Source organism: Sinohyriopsis cumingii, chromosome 7, assembly GCF_028554795.1.
Source record: "Sinohyriopsis cumingii isolate HCF-2022 chromosome 7, ASM2855479v2, whole genome shotgun sequence".
In the NCBI taxonomy this organism is placed as follows: domain Eukaryota; kingdom Metazoa; phylum Mollusca; class Bivalvia; order Unionida; family Unionidae; genus Sinohyriopsis; species Sinohyriopsis cumingii.
Genome location: NC_142967.1, coordinates 112854948 through 112874254, shown reverse-complemented (window position 1 = coordinate 112874254; position 19307 = coordinate 112854948). Strand labels below are relative to the sequence as shown.

Sequence of the window (19307 nt, the reverse complement as noted above, 5' to 3'; positions counted from 1 at the left end):
GCTTTTTTGTTAGAATATTGCCTACATATAACGTCTACTTCAATTCTTTGAAGAAATATTGTTCCTGAATCCTAACCTTCTGAAGCCCAAATTCCTGTGTCAAAGCTTTGACAAACGTTTGATATCTCCACTCACAGCCACGTGTACAAATATTTTGGATACAAACAGGCCAAATAATGTGTGTGTGTGTGTGTGTGTTTTGATCAGAAAGTTACATAATTATTCCCATTCAATGTAACCGAGCGCTTTAAATATAAGAGATGATATAACTGATTGGAAATATTTCATTGCAGACGTTTTAGAAATAGCCATATAGAAATCAGTCATTCCTGTCATTCATTTACATATATGTTTCGGTCAGTCAAATGTACGGTCACAGATGTTTCATATTAAGACCATCATAATACAATGATAATACACTCAGTGATATTTTTTTAATATTAATGACATTCAACAAATTAAAATATTTTAATTGGGTTTATCTGGAATTGAAATTGTATGCATCTAACCAAGTACTCGAATTAAAAGCCTTGTCAGACACCACTAAATTTAGTGTAAGAGATTAAGATGAGGGCTGAATGAATCTGATTAAGTTCAATATAAAGTAAATAGAAAACATAGCACTGGTGCAGTGGAGACTTATTTTGAAATGATTATAAAATACAATGATCATTGAAAACATAAGTCTTATGCGTAGCTTGTTTATACTGATTACATGATAGCATATTTGAAATATCATGCTTGAAAAAAAAACATAATAAAGACCGTGCTTATAACAATATTTTGGTTTTGAAATATGATTTCTAAGAACGTTATGAAATATACACTAATATGACCACCGTTCATGGAAATAATTACATAATGTCATCAAACTAGTTCAATTGAAAATGTAACACTTCTAAAATTAAACCAAGAAAGTTTCATCAACGTCTTTGTAATGATGTAAGAAGAACTTTGCCGTCTAATCGCATGTTCATAATACTGGTAAATGTACAGTGCTTTCTTGACTCTTATGACTGTATAATATATTACGTCAACGAATATACATATTAATCATTTCAACAAATCATTCGAGAGGGTTTCTAAATTGTTAGAAATATACTATCTCATAATTATAAATACGAATGTTTGACAATACTTCCGTTAACCTTTTGATAATAATGTGCAATTTCATTAAAATAACTTCTCATGCAAGTTCTTATTTGTTTCAGATATTAGACCACTTTTAAATATGACTATACTAAAGGACTATAATGAAAAAGATATTCCTGGTTTTAATTACTAATTTACCAATTTTTCTTATAATTATAAATTTTGTTTTCTTCACCATCGTCTAGATACTACAAGTTCGTTTCTCTGAGATTTTTCTATCACCATCTATTAAAAAGCACATTATATAAATTCATGAAGACTCTGTGAATTGTTATATTGTGCTGCTCCGATGACTATAATAGCTTTGCATCATCCATAAGTCATATTTAATAAATCTGTTCTTTAATAGAAACATTAGCATTTTATCATCAAATCTAACCTTGAACATAGATCTTTGTTTTGTTCGATTCCGCTGCTCTACTTGGATCAAGGTTATATGCTCTGCAGTAGATAAGTTTATCATGGTCCACGTCACTAGGTATGAAGGAAAAAACCTGACTGGTGCTAGAGATCTTCAGATCTGTTCCAATGTACCATTCTATAATTGGATCTGGTCGACTGGGTCCAGGAACACAGACCAGGGTCACTGTTTTGTTCAATGTCACGTTCAGGATAGACTGGTCTGAGACAGGCTGGCTGTTAAGTTGTAGTGTTACCTCGGTTTCTTGAACTGTTAGGAGTAAAAAGTGAATGTTGGCATCGGAAGATCTCTTTCTGATTTGCACTGCATTTTATATGCAAATTAGATCATTAAATATTACAAAATTAATTGCCTCTTTTACAGAGAAACGAAAGAAGGCTCCAAATAAATTCTAACTGGTCAAAGAGTTAACAAGTACCCATTAAATATACAAAACCACCTTACTTTAAAAAAATCATTCCATTATATGAGCAATCCACAAAACACCAAAATGGTATTCAATATAGCTAAAAGGGAACGATAACTAAATGTAATCTCCAAAGCATTCTAAAGTATCTCAAAAAGAAGTTATTAATAAGCCAACAAAACAAATGGGTCGGCCGAAAAGAATGGATACAATGTAAGTTTGATTGGAGAGTTCATTTTGAATTTGATAATTTTGATGAATACTACTTATTATTTAATGAAAATGTGATGGCGACGGGTTGAATTTGTTAGATTCTATTGAGTCTAAAGGAGTGGTCTCTTCTAATATCTGCACAAATGAAATTCTTTTTTCTAGATTCTATTTGTATGGTTACATCCAAAGTTTTGTAAATTGGTACAAGAAAGCTGCTTCTGAAATAATATCAATGTCAATCTCCTGTCCAGCTAGTTTGCTTCAATAACAGTCATGTTATTGTGCTTCATATATATATATATATATATATATATATATATATATATATATATATATATATATATATATATATACTAGCTGACTTGAATGTTGTAGACGATACAGCGTCCGTACTCTTTGAAAATGTGTCGCTGTCTTTATTTCCATGCAGATTCTAATTAAACTAGTGATTATTATGAAAAATCTTAATCAATTCTTCTGTACAATACACAGAAGGAAATACTGCATTGTTGGATATATTGTGTTAAGCATCATATTATGATATTTTCAAATAGTTTATTTTTTCATGTTGAGCTAAATGAACAGTTTGTGTAATATCGATCTTAGTAGAGTACAACACGACATTACATTTCACAAACATTTTACAACAATCTCAGCAAAGGGTTCTTAAGCAAAGACATCATGGCGTTCAAATACACTGCCAATCTAACCTAGTCAGTGCAACACATTGGTATGTATTTATGTATGTATGTATGTATGTGCGTGCCGACGGGCGGGCGGGCGTGTACGCACGCATGTATGTATGTACGTACGTATGTATGCATTTGTGCTTGTGTGTACTTGGGTTATCATGCACGCCAGTATTTATTTATGTACGATTATATTGAAATGTATTTTTTAGGCAGTATTTAACATGATATTCGCAGGTAGATTCAAGATTTCACCTTTATGTACAGGTAGTGTAATATATATCTTTGCAGAAAACTAATGTAAGACATTAAATTGTATAACGATCTTTTAACAGTACCTGCCAAAGGGAATTAGGCTAAGATTTGTGTTGTGATTTGGATTTGTAACGTTGCTTTAAAAATTGTTCAGTCATATCACTACGATGTCTGCAATGTGGCAGTTTATAGTGATGTATAGCACTGGGGCATCATGTCGCAGACAATTAGCATGATGTCCCACCCAGTCACATTATCCTGACACCGGGCCGACCAGTCCTAACACTAACCTCTTAATGCTGATCGCCTAGCGAGTCAGCTGTTAGTACCATTTATTTGATGGTCTTTGGTATGACTCGGCCGGGGATCGAACCCACGACATCCCGCATCCGATGCATTAAAGTTGTATGAAACTGTTTGTTTTCCTCTTTGTTTTGTCCCTTTGGGTAATTTCACCTGTCCTAGCCTCCACTTCCATGACATGTTTAGCCCTTAATAGACTGTTGCATATTAATTTTTCCCGCACACACACAGACACAAACACACACACGCACACACACTCACTCGACTTGAACGATCCAGCCATGGGGGCAGAGTATCATCAGGATAGAATTTCCCCCAAAGGGTTTCAAAAAAGGCAAAAGCTAGTCATCCATACCTTTTTCCATTGATTGTAGAAACGAAATCCTGCAAAGTTTAATACATCAGGCAAGAGCGTGGCAGCGATCATTATACTCACACAGCAGACTTATGTGCCAAACGAACATATAATCAACCGCTCCGGTGGCCTAGTGGTTAGAGCGTCCGCCTCGGATGCGGGAGGTCGTGGGTTCGATCCCCGGCCGAGTCATACCAAAGACTTATAAAAATGGTACTAACAGCTGCTTCGCTTGGCGATCAGCATTAAGTTGTTAGTGTTAGGACTGGTCGGCCCGGTGTCAAGATAATGTGACTGGGTGGGACATCATGCTACATGTTTGCGGCATGATGCCCCAATGCGCTAGACATCACTATAAACTGCCACATTGCAGACATCGTAGCGATATGACTGGAAATTTGTTAAAGCTACGTTAAAAATCCAAATCACATCACATCACGAACATATAATCTTCTAAATGAACTTATAAATAGATGCACCCATGCATGAGTAGTGAAAGGGGCCACTATAGCGTCAATGGGACTTAGCATTACAATACCCCCATTGGCGACTTTGGCGTCAATGAGAGGGCAGGAATCATCGCGCAAGTCTTTATACCACTGATGAAACACTGCCTCTTCCGAGATGAGACTCCAAGCGTCATCCAGATACTCGTTAAATATTTCTTCTTGACTCATCATCAGACATGTATCGTGTTGAATTTGACTGGGATGATCGTTTCGACATCCAAGGCAATTTTTCTTGGTCAATTCCGTAATTTTTCTGTAGATTTTTGGCAAAACAGGAGACTAAAAGTTGTTCTTGTTCTGGCTACCTGGACATGACCGCCACGTTCTCTTCGTCTTTGTCTTGGGGTTCTGTTTCCACGTTATCCTCCATTTCCAAAGTTTTTCTACTATTCAAAGAGGGATAAGTGTGTTCCATAGTTTCTAATATCTACCCTGACTTCTCTCACACTGTTGACTTCTATGATATTATCGCATTCGGCATACAGGATGATGTTTACCGTCTCGTTGAGAGCTTCTTCAAACTGAAGTTCCACAGGAATCTTGCTGAATTCCATTATAGGGTGGAAATGTCCCTCGTCGTTGCCTTGGTCTGGAGTGAAATCAAAAGCTCACAAAGTTTAACCTCCTGCATAATATTCGTACGTAATGTCGTGACTGGTGCTGGTCCCTAGCTGTTCATTGGCTTCGTACAGGGACAAGTAAGATCTTCAACTAATTATTTTTGTCCAAGTCCGGTTCGAAGAGTCTGATACACAAGGTTTTGCCATCGCGACTGTCTTCAGTTTTGGACACTCTGTAGTGATTAAACTCGAAACGATTAGCAGCGACGGCTCCGTTGAAGGCTGCAATGCTGACAATGCCAACGATTAAACGCGTGGGTAACTGTCCTTGGAATAGATGATCTTGGATCATGGATGGGAGTCCAGCAGCGATGGTGAAAGTTTTAACTTCCACTCGTCGTACCAGATACTAGGCAGTCGTTCTTCTCAACGTGTGACTGATGTCGTTTCCCGCTTTAGGTAACACTTCCACGCCTCGCACGTACAGTCTGGCTTCTTGGATCATCGTTTTGTACTCGTTGGCATGAGCCATCAACTAGAAAGCGGTACTGCATAGATTTAGTATCAGGCGGATATCCACTTCGTTAAGCAAATATTTTTCTTGAAACCTCATGTCCAAATGCAAACGATCCATCAGTTCTAAACTACATCCTTGCAGGATATTATGTTGACGGTCGTTAAACCCCACATTTTGAGGATGGTCATCTGCTGTCAGTACTGTGTCGTTAAACTTGTCCTCGCCTGTTGTGTCAGATTTCCATACCACGCAAGCATCTAGATCAGAGTTCTTTGCCTCTTTTCAAAACGTCAAGAGATTTTCCAAGTACGCTCGATAAGGGTAAGTATCCATGCTACTGCTGATCAGTTTGGTATTCAAGTACAAATCCACTTCACTGAACAAAAATGCATGAAATTGTTGACGGGAACTACCATTGCATCGGCTCCCATATTGGTGTTGTCCATTTTGATCACTTTGAGTTTCAAATACAGGTAACTGCTATTAAGATCGATCTAATCTTCGGGCTGTCCTTTGATTTCAAACTCGATAAGAGCTGAATCACACAAAGAGGAGACGGGATGAACTCTTACCCATCGGGATCCTCGCATCGTCATCATGGTGGGTGGCATGGCAAATTAATCCAGTTCCGACTTGGAACAGGCGCAAGATTCTTGGTGCATCATATTTTCTCTCTAATTGTGAATTTATAATTAAAACGTCAAAGTCAAGGACGGTTCTATTTTCCTTATTCTTTCTAGCTCTGGGGGTATGAAGACCTCTGGAGTGGTGTCTTCGTTTTCGTCTCTTTCTGCCTTGTTATTCTTGTGATGTCAGGAAATCAGGAACAACAGACTTAGCAGTATCCGGGGCATTTATAGAAGTTTCTCGTCGGCCCAAAATGTTTTGCCCGTTTGAAGCAAGAAATCTTCTTTGAGGTTTTGTTTGTCGATGATGACATTTTGGAGAAATTCTTTGCCTTGCGTCGGAAGCGGCAACTGTCAAGGCGTGCAATCCTCGCGTCACCATCGATTTCAAAACGGGGTCCAACGAACGAAACGCTGGATACATGACTTACGAGTCGATAGAGAATCGTTTTCGAAAATGAAGTTTCACCTTAATTTTTGCTTTGGCGAATGAAATATTTTGTCACAGATATCTTTTTATACTAATGTTGACAGTGTCAAAATACAACTTACTGACGGGCAAATAATGAGGATATACTTTTCGCGGTGAACGTGAGAAGTGTTTCCACCATCCTCGTCAGCGTTTGTGACATAATTCACTTTGAAAGGAACAACTCTCCGTAACAGTACAGTGGTGTGTCCCAACACGTTGTATTCCATCACATCGGAGTACACAAAAATACAGTTGAGTACTTGGTTCATTTCTGCAGAATATCGTAAATACTTCGTAAAATCCAAGTTGCCGCAAATGACTGATATTTTGTTTATAATCCTGATCATAATGGGGTCTCCACCCAATATGTCATACAATTCATGACAAAATGTAATGGCCAACTCTTTGTCCTCTGAAAATTTCATCAGTAGGCGACGAGATATTTTATGGTACTCGATCGTGGCACTTTGGTTTTGTCCAAGGCTTTGCCAACCACGGCATTGAACCTGGTAGCAATCCCGTTCACCAGATGTTGCCCGCTAATATAATAACCTGCAGGGATGGTTAAATAATATGTGAACCGTTTAGTCTTGGGGACTTGTGTTTTCATAAAGTCACCTTTAGTGAAGCATTCATCCAAGTTTTGTTGCACTTGCTAGTCATGAACTTCGATCGTAAAAGTGTTTGATTTCATCGTTTTAGATTTGTGTAGGGTAAATCATTTCCACCAAAGCCACTTTCCAATGGACTTAGTCATCCAAATGGATGGCCTGAGTTAATCTGGCCGTGAAACAGATCAAGGTGTTAAACACCTCCATGGAACTGTCACTGGTAACGTTAGTTCAAATTGTCAGAGTTCTGCCCTCCGAGGGGTCGCTGAAGGTGAGAGGACTGTCTAAAAAGATTGTTGTAGTTGTTGTTGCTGGGGTGGTGACTGTTGCTAGAGTGGTTTGACGTTGGGCACAAGACTCCCGTTGTTCCCACCGTTAGAGTATTTCAGAGAAGGATTGGGAAGAAAGTAGCTGATGCAACTGCTCAATAAAAATGGTCCACAACTGTTTGTCTCCTTGGTGCAAACTCAGATTGGCAATGGCCGCACCTATGATACAATACACCACAAAGTTTTGACAGAAAAAGACGATTTGCGTTTTAGATAACGTTCTCCATACCACAACCACAAGGGTTGCTTTTGTAGATCTTGCACAGAAGAACTGGAAAAGACTAGTCAGTGTGGTAGCTGAGGCTGTGTTGAATGGCAAGATGGTCACTTTTTTATAGTCGATGACTTATGAAGCGTAGATCAAATAATCAAACTGGGATGATATCCTTTCTAACGTACTTTGACTTCTATGACACTACGTTATCCCACTTTACGGGTTCTTCGTGCGATAATGCTTTCGATGTAGTACACTTCGTCTTCGTTTTGGTCATGCATTGAAATTCGGGCAAGTAAAACATTCCTTTTAACACTTCCCGGTTCATGTTTTCACATTTATAGACGGCAGGATGACAGCCACGCACTAGTCCAGTGACAAGAAACAATTCGGTGGTAACCTTTTTCGAAAGTTAGTTTGGTTTTGCCAATGCGCACCCATTCTCCCGTCGTCAACACTCCACCTTTATTGGGACTGTCACCGTCGGGGATGTACCAAACAGGCTCTCAAACACGGTCACTTCATCGTCGGGAGTCACTTCTTGGGGGGTGGGGCGGCACATCCGATGCTCCGATGATAAGATTGGCTGTACGTTTGGACCAAGTGCCGTAAGAAGTCGATGTACTTGAGAATATATATCCACATACGTTCTTTCAAGGTGCGTTGCAAACCTTACACGATGCTGGCTTTGGTTTTGGGATTCTGTAATTCTTCTTGGAAATCTTGGTTCAGAAAGTATGTGCCTATGTTGATTTGTCATCGCAGAGGGTGACAACCGCTTTGTTTCAACACCAGTTTTTTGAGCTCGCACTAACTCACTGCTCGATTTGTAAGTTAATGGCACGACAAAGGCAAATTCGGAAAAGACGCTGATGGCACAAAACAAATATTTGTAATCACGACTGTAGGCGGCAAAATGAGAGACATCGGCTAAATCGGCTTGCCATTGATGATTGTTGCACTCCAATCGTGTGCGACTTCTGGAAACTTTTCGTCCAATTTTTTTTTTTAAAAGGTGTAAGTGGCTTGATCTGCTAACCATCGTTGCACTTGAGGTAAACGGAGACTTTTCAGTCGGGTTTTGGCAGCACAATACCATTTCTGAACTCCTCCGTATCACGCAGGATGGGACAGATCGTAGTAAATGCTGACTAACACCTTATCTATTTTTTTAATAAGACACCCACTCATCACTGATGCTACTCTGGATGGGACGATGGGTAGTTTGGAAACGGAATTGCGTGTCCGATGTGCCAGGGGAGTGGAAGTTGAGGGTAGTGGTGGTGGTGGTGCTCATAGTGGTAATGGGTGGCTTCTGTCTTCTTTTCTTTTTTCACTTCTGGTTTCCCTTCTTTCTTTTTGACTTCTGTCGAAGGAGTTGATGACATCGTCTTTTTATCCCAAGTTTTAATTTTGTCTAGTTGGGGTGTGAGGGAATGAGTTAACAAAGACGCTGAAATCTTACTAGGGATGGGAGCCGCTGACGGTGTTTGAAAGTCTTCTGGTGTCTCTTCTTCAAGAGGGCATCCGTGGGGCTGCGTATGTCTTGACCGCTGGTGGTAGCGGTGGTGATGGATTTTTCTTCATGGTCTTAAAACCTGTCAGAGTTGGTAGAGCTGTTTCGTCTTTTGCTTTCTGGTGAAAGAGTTGCAGTCGTTGTAACATTTGACCGTAGCGTTGCGTGTTTTCCGTTTCTGACAAATCGCTGCGATCCATCAACGATTAAAATTTGTGTTGTAACTTGTACATCTCGGTCAAATGAGGATTTTGATGTAAATGCGGGGTCCGTTGTTCTTGCCAACGGTGGTATTCCATTTCTCGTTTGTAAGGTACTAAAACCAGTTTTCGTCCTTCCATCTGATTTCACTGGTCACGTCTGAGATCTTTTTACTCCAGAATCCTCCTTTTATCTAATGGATCCTTTTTATTATTGACGTGTTCCTTGAGAAGCAGCTGAAGTCATGAGTCCTGTAATTAGGGGTCCCAATACTCTAGCCACCAAGGGTTTAACAACAAGTGCACAAATCATCCGCGGTGCACCACCATCTTGTTCTTTTGAAGGATGGTTATTTTCCTTTTGGACCATTTGGCGAAGAACGTGTCGATGTTTGCCTAAGCATTCTTTGTGATGTGGAGAAAAAGGTATTGAGCCTTTCAAGACATTCATACAATATTCGCACGCGGTATCGATGATGTCTTTGGAGGCAGTTTGAATCATTTATTTTCGCATGAGTGGAGGGGCTTTGGAAGGACGGACAACACGTCAAAATGTTTGGGTAAACGAGGAGGTAGTCCTTACCTCTTCTTTCCTTTATAGGTAGAAGAGGAATGGCTTCTGGAGATTGACATCTGTGTTGGTTCCGTGGCTTACACAAAAATACACTGACGTAGATGACTTGGCACACACCCTGTTATCTTTGTTTGGACTATCGTTTTATCAAAAAACGACTATTTTTTCCTATATTGTCAAACAATCCACCACTTTGGTTGCTCATCTTTCTTTTTCTTTAGACGTGTGTGTCTTTTCTGGAGTAGACGTTGATCTTTGGCTAAGAGCATTTTCGGATGACGAGACTGGCTTTTTCTTTCTCCTTTTGCTTTTTGAACAAGAGAACGGCGATGGTGACAGTGTGCACTTCTTTGAGGGGACATCTTTGTGTATTCAGAAGCATAAAATACAAAGAATTCCATGGCTCAATATTCGCCCTTTTATCCCAATTTTGTGTACTTTTGGAGTAGGTCAAAGGGTTCGAAACACGTCGTTTAGACGAAATCATATTGTCGAAACAATCTTCCCCTTTGGTTTCTCCTCTTTTTCTTTAGACAAGTGTATCTTTTCAGGGGGTGACATTGATGCTTTGATAAGCGTTTGTTCTGATGACGAGACGGTCCTTTTATTTTTATTTTTCTTTTTTGGACAGGAGAACGGAGATGGTGTGCACTTCTTAGATAGGACATCTTTGTGGCGTTCAGGAGCATAAAACACTGGCCCAATCGTTTGCCCAGGTAATTTTATACTGGAATGCTTCGCCACTGATTGTCCTTACATCGTATCATTGTCATGGCAGGCATCACACGTCGTAAAGGGGTTCGCACCGGACTCAATCGGGACAGATTTCGCTTGGATAAATCCAGTAAACTCTTTAGCATGCCCGATCTCTCTTGGACTTTGATTTTGGGGGCACGTGCTTTTTCTGCAGCTGCCACTGCAGCTAAAGAGGAGGAGGGTGCCACCGCTGGAGAAGTTTTAGAAAAGATGCGTGTCAAGTCAGGGTTGTCTGGCACCATCAGCAACGGAGATGTGTACGAGGCTGAGGCTACTGAATATGCCTTTATCGTAACTGCAGGTCGTGGTAAGGTTGCGTCTTGGACGCAGTACATGTCTTGCGAGTGGAACCCGTTTTCAAGCGACTTTTCTTTTTATGTGGCTGTAACCTGGTCTTGATACCACTGCTCTTTTTCTTCTTCTTCTTCATACCTTTGGGCCAGGGAGTGGCTTTCTTCTTGGGGAGGACATTGGGAGGAGAGTTAGGATCCCATTTTAAGAGGGAGCAAATTATAACACCTCCTAGGGAACCGCTACCTTCAAAATTCAAAATGATTTACTTTTTGGTTTGAGAGTCGATGCGAGGATCGGCCAGTTGCGTCAAGGCTACATTGTTTCTCTCAGTAAAACGTTTGGTTTGATGGCGAATGTGAATGATGCCTTGAAGTAATTGGCGTGCTGTCGCCGTAAACCATCGTAAGACTTCTCCGAGACCGACTTCTAAGACACGAGCAAGTATTTGTGCATTTTTTTTTTTTTTGCGACTGATGCAGCACAAGGCACGAATCAAATTGTCGGGTAGATGCTACTGAAGATACGTCATGCTGACGATGTGTGAGACAGACTCAAAGTATCCGTGGTTTTATAGACTTTTTTGTTAAGTTGACAGGGACGTGTAAATGACAGGCCCTCCGTCTTGTCACCAGTGGTGAAACAGATGGGTAGGAAATCGCAAATAATCGGGGTAGGGGTGAGTTGGTTTTAAATCCACGAGTAAATAGGCGTGCTGGGTTTGAGTGGCATCGTCGTACGTATGAGTCAACCAAGGCGTTCCTAACTGGTTGGCTAAGACTTACACTTGTGTTTTTCTTTAGGGCTTTTAAACAAGACCACGTATTGAGCATTGAGACTGAGGATTCGATGGGCATTACTTTGTTGAAACCAATTTTGAGTGATGTAAATGACACTGTCATTACGTTGATGCCCTTAGCGCGTAAACTATATTTCAATTTCTTTTTGGTCTTTTCCTAACATGTTGTCGAAGATGACCAGATGGGTTTGACTGGGGTCTGACACGATCCCATCGTCTTTGATAGGAGTGCCTTCCGCAAACACGATGGAATCGCCTAGACTTTCTCGTAGGAGGCTGTATCGCGATTGTCACTCTTTGTAACATCACACGATCCGTTGAGATGGGCGATCGATCAAAAGATATTTATGTTCAATGAAACGTTTAACAAATTCAGTTTTGCCTGAACCTCTTGATCCGGCAATTAACATGTTAAAGAGAGTGCAAAGATCTAAGTCCTCCCAACTAGCACGAACTAAGTTTTCGTCCATGACTTTAAAAGTAGAGAAAGAGGGAGCAGAAACAGAACAAGTAGCCATAGTAGTGCAGGGAATGTCACTTGTGACACGAAGACAGACAAGACAGGATGTTTTTGTTCAGGACACGTTTATTGCAAGTTAAAAATTAACAACTAAAATACATAAAAGCCAGATGGTTAAGTAGATGGATAAAATACACATCACAACGATAAATGTGGAATATAAACAAGGGTCTGTAGAACATCTGTTTTGACGAAGGTGTGGTGCCCTAAGGACAGTGTGTAATGTCCTTACAGTCTCTACACTTGGTACAGTCAGACACGTGTTCTCTCTGAATGGCCTTTAGAGAATGTCGATAACAGTCCTGTCCTGAAGGGAGTGGTTTTCCTCGGTGACGGGATCTTCTTCGGGCACGACAGTTAACACAGGTTTAAAAGTTACCTTTTTCACTGAACGCTATCACAAATCTTGGGCATAGCAAGACACTTCTTTTATCCAAGTCTCGAGGCCCAAACATTTCCAGTTCAACATTCCAGTGAGAGTGTAAGTCACAAGCTACACTCTCATCGTAGCAAACATCTTAGGTGCCTATAAGGTGACGAATCTTGTTTTTCCGTAGAGGTAGAAAAATACCCAGATGAAGCGCAAAGCTTTAGGTAGAATGAGTCTCCCGTGTACATTTAAAGGTACCACTTTCATGTTTTCTTTCGCGGTACCTCACATTACAGTTCGTAAAGAGTCCACAAGGAATCGCCTGATAAACGAAATCCCAAAAAGGAAGTCACAAAGACACACACCACACGTCGACCTCAATTCAATGGACACAGTTCTCGTCATAAGTGTTGGTAATCCTCCGCAGTTTGAATACTGTAATTGATTTCCTTCCTCGGAATCTGTTCTATCACAACTGATAAATGTCGTTGCATGGTTGCCAGATGTTATATCACCTTTTTGTCGGAGGAAATAAGTGTACTTTCTGCACAAAGACTATAGTACTCCAGTGGCAAATCTAAATTATTTAGTCATTAACTTGCACATCACACACCGTTCAGAAGTTTCATCTTGAACTAAAATTGGATTGTGTAAAAGATTTTGGTAACTATCTAACTCTTCTTCTGGAATTCATTGCAGTAAGTCTACCTTGTAGTAAATAAAATAAGTAACAAACCAGTCTTTCAAGACCACGGCTAATTGATCAAGGTCTGACCACTGGAACACTTTCATCAGAATCAGTCCTCCTATAGAATTAAGGTTCCAGTGGTTTAAACATCGGTGACGTAAAGGATGCAATTGTTCTTTGCGTTGAACTTGCATTTTGACCAATTCTCGGTAAATGTATTCTCTCAAATCCACAGGGTAAGCATGAATGTACTCTTGTAAATTACCCATGACAATGTCAGCCAGTGCCTATAACCTCTGAATGCCCCTTAATTTTATTCGAGTTTCTTTTTCTTCGATGGATGAATTTTGATAAACAAAAAGTTATAGTTTCTTCTGAGGTACTTTCACCCTATAGTCTATCCTTATGCAAACAGTATTTATTGATACATCTAACACACGTTCACGAAAGGATTCTCGTAAAGGTGTGATGTCCGCTGGTTGATCCCACACATACCATGGTAAATTTAAACAGCCTTTGTAATTCTGTTTCAGCGCTTTTTGCGTCTGGAATTTCCGAACTTATTTTAATCATGATATACAGTAGATAGTTGTTGAAGGCCCCACAATTTCAACACTTTCAAATGAAATCTTGAGCTTCTTTTTATGCCTAACTTTGTAAGTCTTCCTTTTCTTCTTCCTGAACAACGGTACTACCTTCCCTACAGTACCATCACACCAGTATCGTAGTGTAATGCGTGTAAGACCATATAAAGGTAAGGATAGTGCGGAGACCATCGAGTATGTTCCAGAATAGCGGAATCCTTATAGATACATCGATCCATACGCAACCTCAGGCCACAACAGAAACACTGTACTTCGTATCCCAATCCAGTCTCATATCCCAATAGAAAAACCCTGTTCTAGCTAAAGCATTCGAAGTAGGTAATCCTTCCCTATCTGTGGACTATTTTTGAAACGTTTCCAATAGCTTGGCACAATTACAATAGTCAGGCAAGAAGAAAATGATACGGTTTGAACTTGGAGTTCTCAGTGGTCTCACACTCGATTCTTGCTGTGTCGAAATCATCCTACTTGTTTGTGGTTACCATCTTGGAACCATTTTTGTATACCAGTTTGTCCGTACGGTAAAGTGAAGAGATTGGGAAATCACACTAGCTTCTGGTACCCGATTTTATACAGTTTTTTTCAAAGGCCGACTGACGATTTGGTAAGTGGCTAAACGTACAATCTTGTGAGGTTGGTAGGTGGTCACTTTTAAAGCTTGTTCCTCTCCAGACTGCAAATCTTCTTTCAATATCCTAATGTTCACCGCTTGGCTTGACTGGTGCGATACTTGATAGTCCATCAAAGTACTTTACTTTGTGTATGTGTATTTGTGTGTTTGTGTGCGTGCGCGTACGTTTGTGGTATGTGTATTTTTGTGCTTGTGTATATGTATGCGAGCTCGTACGTTTGTTGGTGGTTTTATATTTGTGTGTTTGTATGCGTGCTCGTACGTTTGTTTGTGTGTATATTTGCATGTTTTTATGCGTACGCATATGTTCGTTTGTGTGTGCATTTGTGTGCATATATATGCGAGCTCGTATATTTGTTGATGTGTTTATATTTGTGTGTTTGTATGCGTGTTCGTAAGTTTCTTTTTGTGTATATTTGTGTTTTTATACGTGCGCATACGTTTCTTGGTTTGTGTGTGTATTTGTGTGTATGCATGCGAGTTCGTACGTTTGTTGGTGTTTATATTTGTGTGTATGCGTGCTCGTACGTTTGTTTGTGTGCATATTTGTGTGCGGGGGGTGTATTTGTGCGTTTTTATGCGTGCTAGTACGTTTGTTTTTGTGTATATTTGTGCGTTTGTATGCGAGCTACGTATTCGCTCGTTTGTTGTTGTGTACTGTTTGCATATGTATGCAATCTTGTACGTTTCTTGGTGTGTATTTATGTGTTTGTATGCGTTCACATACGTTTGTTTGTATGCTTGTTTTTTATCATCACAGAAAAAAAATTGTTTCTACACTATGTGAAGATTATATAATGGGTTATTTTCTTCCCTTCTTTGAGGATAATAAATACTGGAAGGAGGGTCTTCCCTTCTGCGTGGATAGTAGATACTGGGGTTATCTCTTCCCTTCCGTGAAGATAGTAGATAATGTTTTTTTTCTCTCCTTTGTGTGGATAGCAGATATTGTTTTTATGCGTTCGCGTACGTATGTGGATAGTATATAATGGGTTTTTTCTTTTCTTCTCTGTGTACTTGTGTCTGTATTTGTGTTTGTATGCATTCGCGCACGTTTGTGTGTATGTGTATGTGTATTTGTCTGCCATCGTACGTTTATGTGTGTGTGTGTGTGTTTGTATGCGTGCGCGTACGTTTGTGTGTTTGTATGTGTGTTGCTGTCTGCTCGTACCTATGTGAATGTGTTTTTTCTTAACTTCTATATGGACAGTATATATTGGGTTATTTTCTTCTCTCTCTGTGATAGTATATAATATGTCCAGTTATTGTAAAGGCACCATACCACCCCCACGAATAATTATTTAACCCTTGTATGATGTTACTAAATGGTCGCGCATGCTCTAGGGGGCATGCAACCTTAATTCACTGTTAAGTAAGCCTGATGAACGATTCATTTAGGATAGATACATCGGCTGGAGCACATTGTGCTATCCTCGAAGAGGTAAAACAGAACAAAGGGTGGAAGCAAGAAGCAGGACAAACGTGCTCCTACTTGCAGTCAGTGACCTACTAAAGGTTATGGAAAGAATGACACCAGCCCTGCAAGGACTTTAGAATGCTGTGGATAGCATAGCACGCAGCAGAAACCTAACCAACCCACCTCAACAGAATAAAGCAAGCATTTTACGTCCAATTATCGGTTGGAACACCACTAACTTAAACTTAGGGGAGCCACTTTGATCAATTTAACTGGAGGCCATACCACGTGAGCTGTAGGAAGATTCGACCGAATAAAGAATTGGGTCGAGAGATAGCTGTAAGGAAGGGCCTGCGAGAATTCCCATGGTCAGACTGGAAGACGTCACTCTACAGAAACTGGGATAAGCCACCTGGGAGACGGTGGAATAGAGCCGACCCAGAAATGCAGCCCAGATGTACAGCCCAAGACCAAATAAGATCTTAGCCAGATATTCGGGTATGAAAAGGCCCCGTATACTACTGAAAGCGCCTGAATGGCTATGAAACTTGTTTTGATTACATCTTTATCTATGATACTAATTTGATATTTTCGATACCACCATCAAACATGCTTTACTTTAGTTATTTTATATGCGTGCTATTAAACATTATTGTGTCATTCTGACATAACTCATTGGTAAATTTTAGAGAATTGAAGTGCACTCTCTACACAAAATTCAAAATTAATTAATGAATCATAAAGAAATTTATTGACTTATTCGATTTGATTAATTGCACAGGTGGCTTAAACATTATCGGTAGTTTATTATTGTCCATTAAAAATAACTGGACTAGATTCGATTAAGTACGGGCTGGAGTTTCAGGGCTCTGTACGCTTGCGCCTTCTGCAGGGTCCCTGGCTTCCTTGCCTCTCTCTGACATTCGTATTATGACGGAGATGTGGAACAATTTCAACCCGTCAAAATTCAGGTGACCCGATGCGACGTCAGCAGCAGAGAGGGTGAACAGACCATAAAATTCCGACAAAACAAATAAAACAAACAAATAAATCATCTCGTAGAAAGGTCAAGATTTTACAAATGAACTTTCCTTGAGATGTTTATTTTTGCAATGACCGATTGTGCTAATAAAACCTCAGTTCGAAATAGTAGCTGAAAAAATAAAGTACTCTACGTGTTTATTTATTTCTTGTTTATTTTTTTGACGACCAACGTTGGTAGGTACCCTCTCTGCTGCTATTAATTTACCACCATACCAAGTTTGATGAATATTTTTCAACTCGTTCTCGCTGTACTTTCTCCTCATCTGTTTCATCTTTATTTGTTTCATCTTTATTTGTTCTCTGTTTCAAGTAATATTCAAGTTCTGATGGTGGTTTTTCTATTTTTGGATTTATGTTCTTTCTGTGTTTATACTATATCATCAAACTTCTGTATCGATCTCCGCCGCAATTTTTACAAATCTGATATAATCCTCTAACGCCGTTGTTACATCCAACACATCTTCGTGGACCAGCATGAGGATTTTTCTTTATAAGATAATTATGTTTCTTGCAATATTCTCCACGGCATTTTTTATTACAATTGTTAGTGGTTCCTTGACGCAGCCACGCACAGTTGTTCATTATATTAATGATATCTATTTAATTAAATTTAATTTTATCATCGCCCCTCTCTGCTGCTCCTCTTCTGCTGATATTAATTAAATTATTATGTTATAATAAAAATGGTACATCCAGAATCTCATACTGCAAGAACAGCTCGAGAACGATTAGAAGCAATTAAAAAATTTCTTCCTGTCAGAGACTCATTTAGAAAAAATCTGCAAGCGCAGCAAGAATCAAAAGTTGAGTACGAAGAAGACACTAAAAAACTATTTAAACCCGTCACTGTAGCTACTAAGAAAGCTGCATCGGCTGTTGAAAAAACTATATGGGGAGATATTGCGGAGGAAGATGAGAAGAGGAAAAAGGGTATTTTTCCGGTATTAGAACAAACTGCAGTGCAGGCTGAAAAAACAGCAAGAAGAACCAAACAAACAAAAAAGATTTTACGAGACCTTCCAACTGACATAGCCGCAGCTCAGCCTCCACCTGTTGATGAGGAAATACTTGAAGGTATTGAAGAACTTCGTGCTGAAGTCGCCGATGTGAGAAAAAAACTTGCATCTGAACCCAAAACAGCAGAAGAGAGCTTAAGATTAATTGCAAGATTTAACGAAGGAGTTGTTGAGGAAATTAGAAACACTGAAAGAGAGAGATTACCTGAGATGATATCAAAAAATATATCTAATAAATATAGTATTTTAAAACCCGGTCATGAAAAAACAAATGATGATAATTTCATTAAATGGATATATCGCGTATATTACAATAAAAAACAAGCTAGAGGTCAAGAATTTGAAAGACTTAAAGAAGAAGTAAAAAGACTTAGAGGGAGACGGAAACAACTAGAACAAGGAGAGTCCTCCCAGTATCAGCTTCCTCCACCTCTGCAACAAATAGAACAACAACAATCTTCTTCGCCACAACAAAGGTTGATGTCGGAAATTAAAAAGGTTAAAAAGTCACTTAAATCACCCTCCTCGAAGAAAATTCCTGCACCGAAAATGACATTTACACCGACAGGTTCACCGCATGGATTTCGAGAAGGTTCACCCCCGGACACCACTGAAGTACTTACTCCGGTAATGCAACCACCACCCCAAGATGAACCTAAAACAGGATCTGGTTTATGTCCTGATAATATCATCAATGACGTGTCACGGTTAGAAGTTCTCATAGGAGGAAAACGTGCTGGAAATAATTCACCAGAAATAACCAATGAAGCAGCTGATATTTGTCGGCGACTATTTCAAGGTGGCATCATGGATATTGGCGTTTACCGAGAACTTATTGATGAACTCGTTGATGACTAGTTGTTAGATAAATGGTAAATAAAATAAGATGATCGTGCATGATAATCATCGTAAACCCACACAGGTTAGAGCGGTAAACTCACGATTACCAATCTATGAAGCAATTTACGGAAATGGACTTGGTGATGTCATTCGAGGATTATTCACGAGGATAGCTCCCAAAGTAGCACCTGTTGCAAAACAATTATCGATGAAGGCTATTGATATTGTTCGTGATAAAGCTCCTGGTGCAATTGTCAATGTTGCTGGTAAGGCGTTCTCGGCGATCAAAGAAAGACTAGCACGATTATTGCGACGAAAACAACAACCACCGGTGAAACTGGCAAGTACTGAGGTGATGCCTGCAGATGTCAGTAAAATAATAAATCAGGCTGCAAATCAAAAACTAGC

General features: G+C 39.6%; 1 protein-coding gene across 1 annotated transcript in view; it reads right to left on the bottom strand.

Annotated features, from left to right (window-relative positions):
- LOC149795947 (synaptogenesis protein syg-2-like) overlaps positions 1 to 19307 on the bottom strand; it is a 109793-nt gene that overhangs the window by 14588 nt on the left and 75898 nt on the right. The window contains exon 8 of the mRNA XM_089964158.1: positions 1532 to 1822. Coding sequence (XP_089820284.1) covers positions 1532 to 1822 — 291 coding nt within the window. The remainder of the gene's footprint in view (positions 1 to 1531; positions 1823 to 19307) is intronic.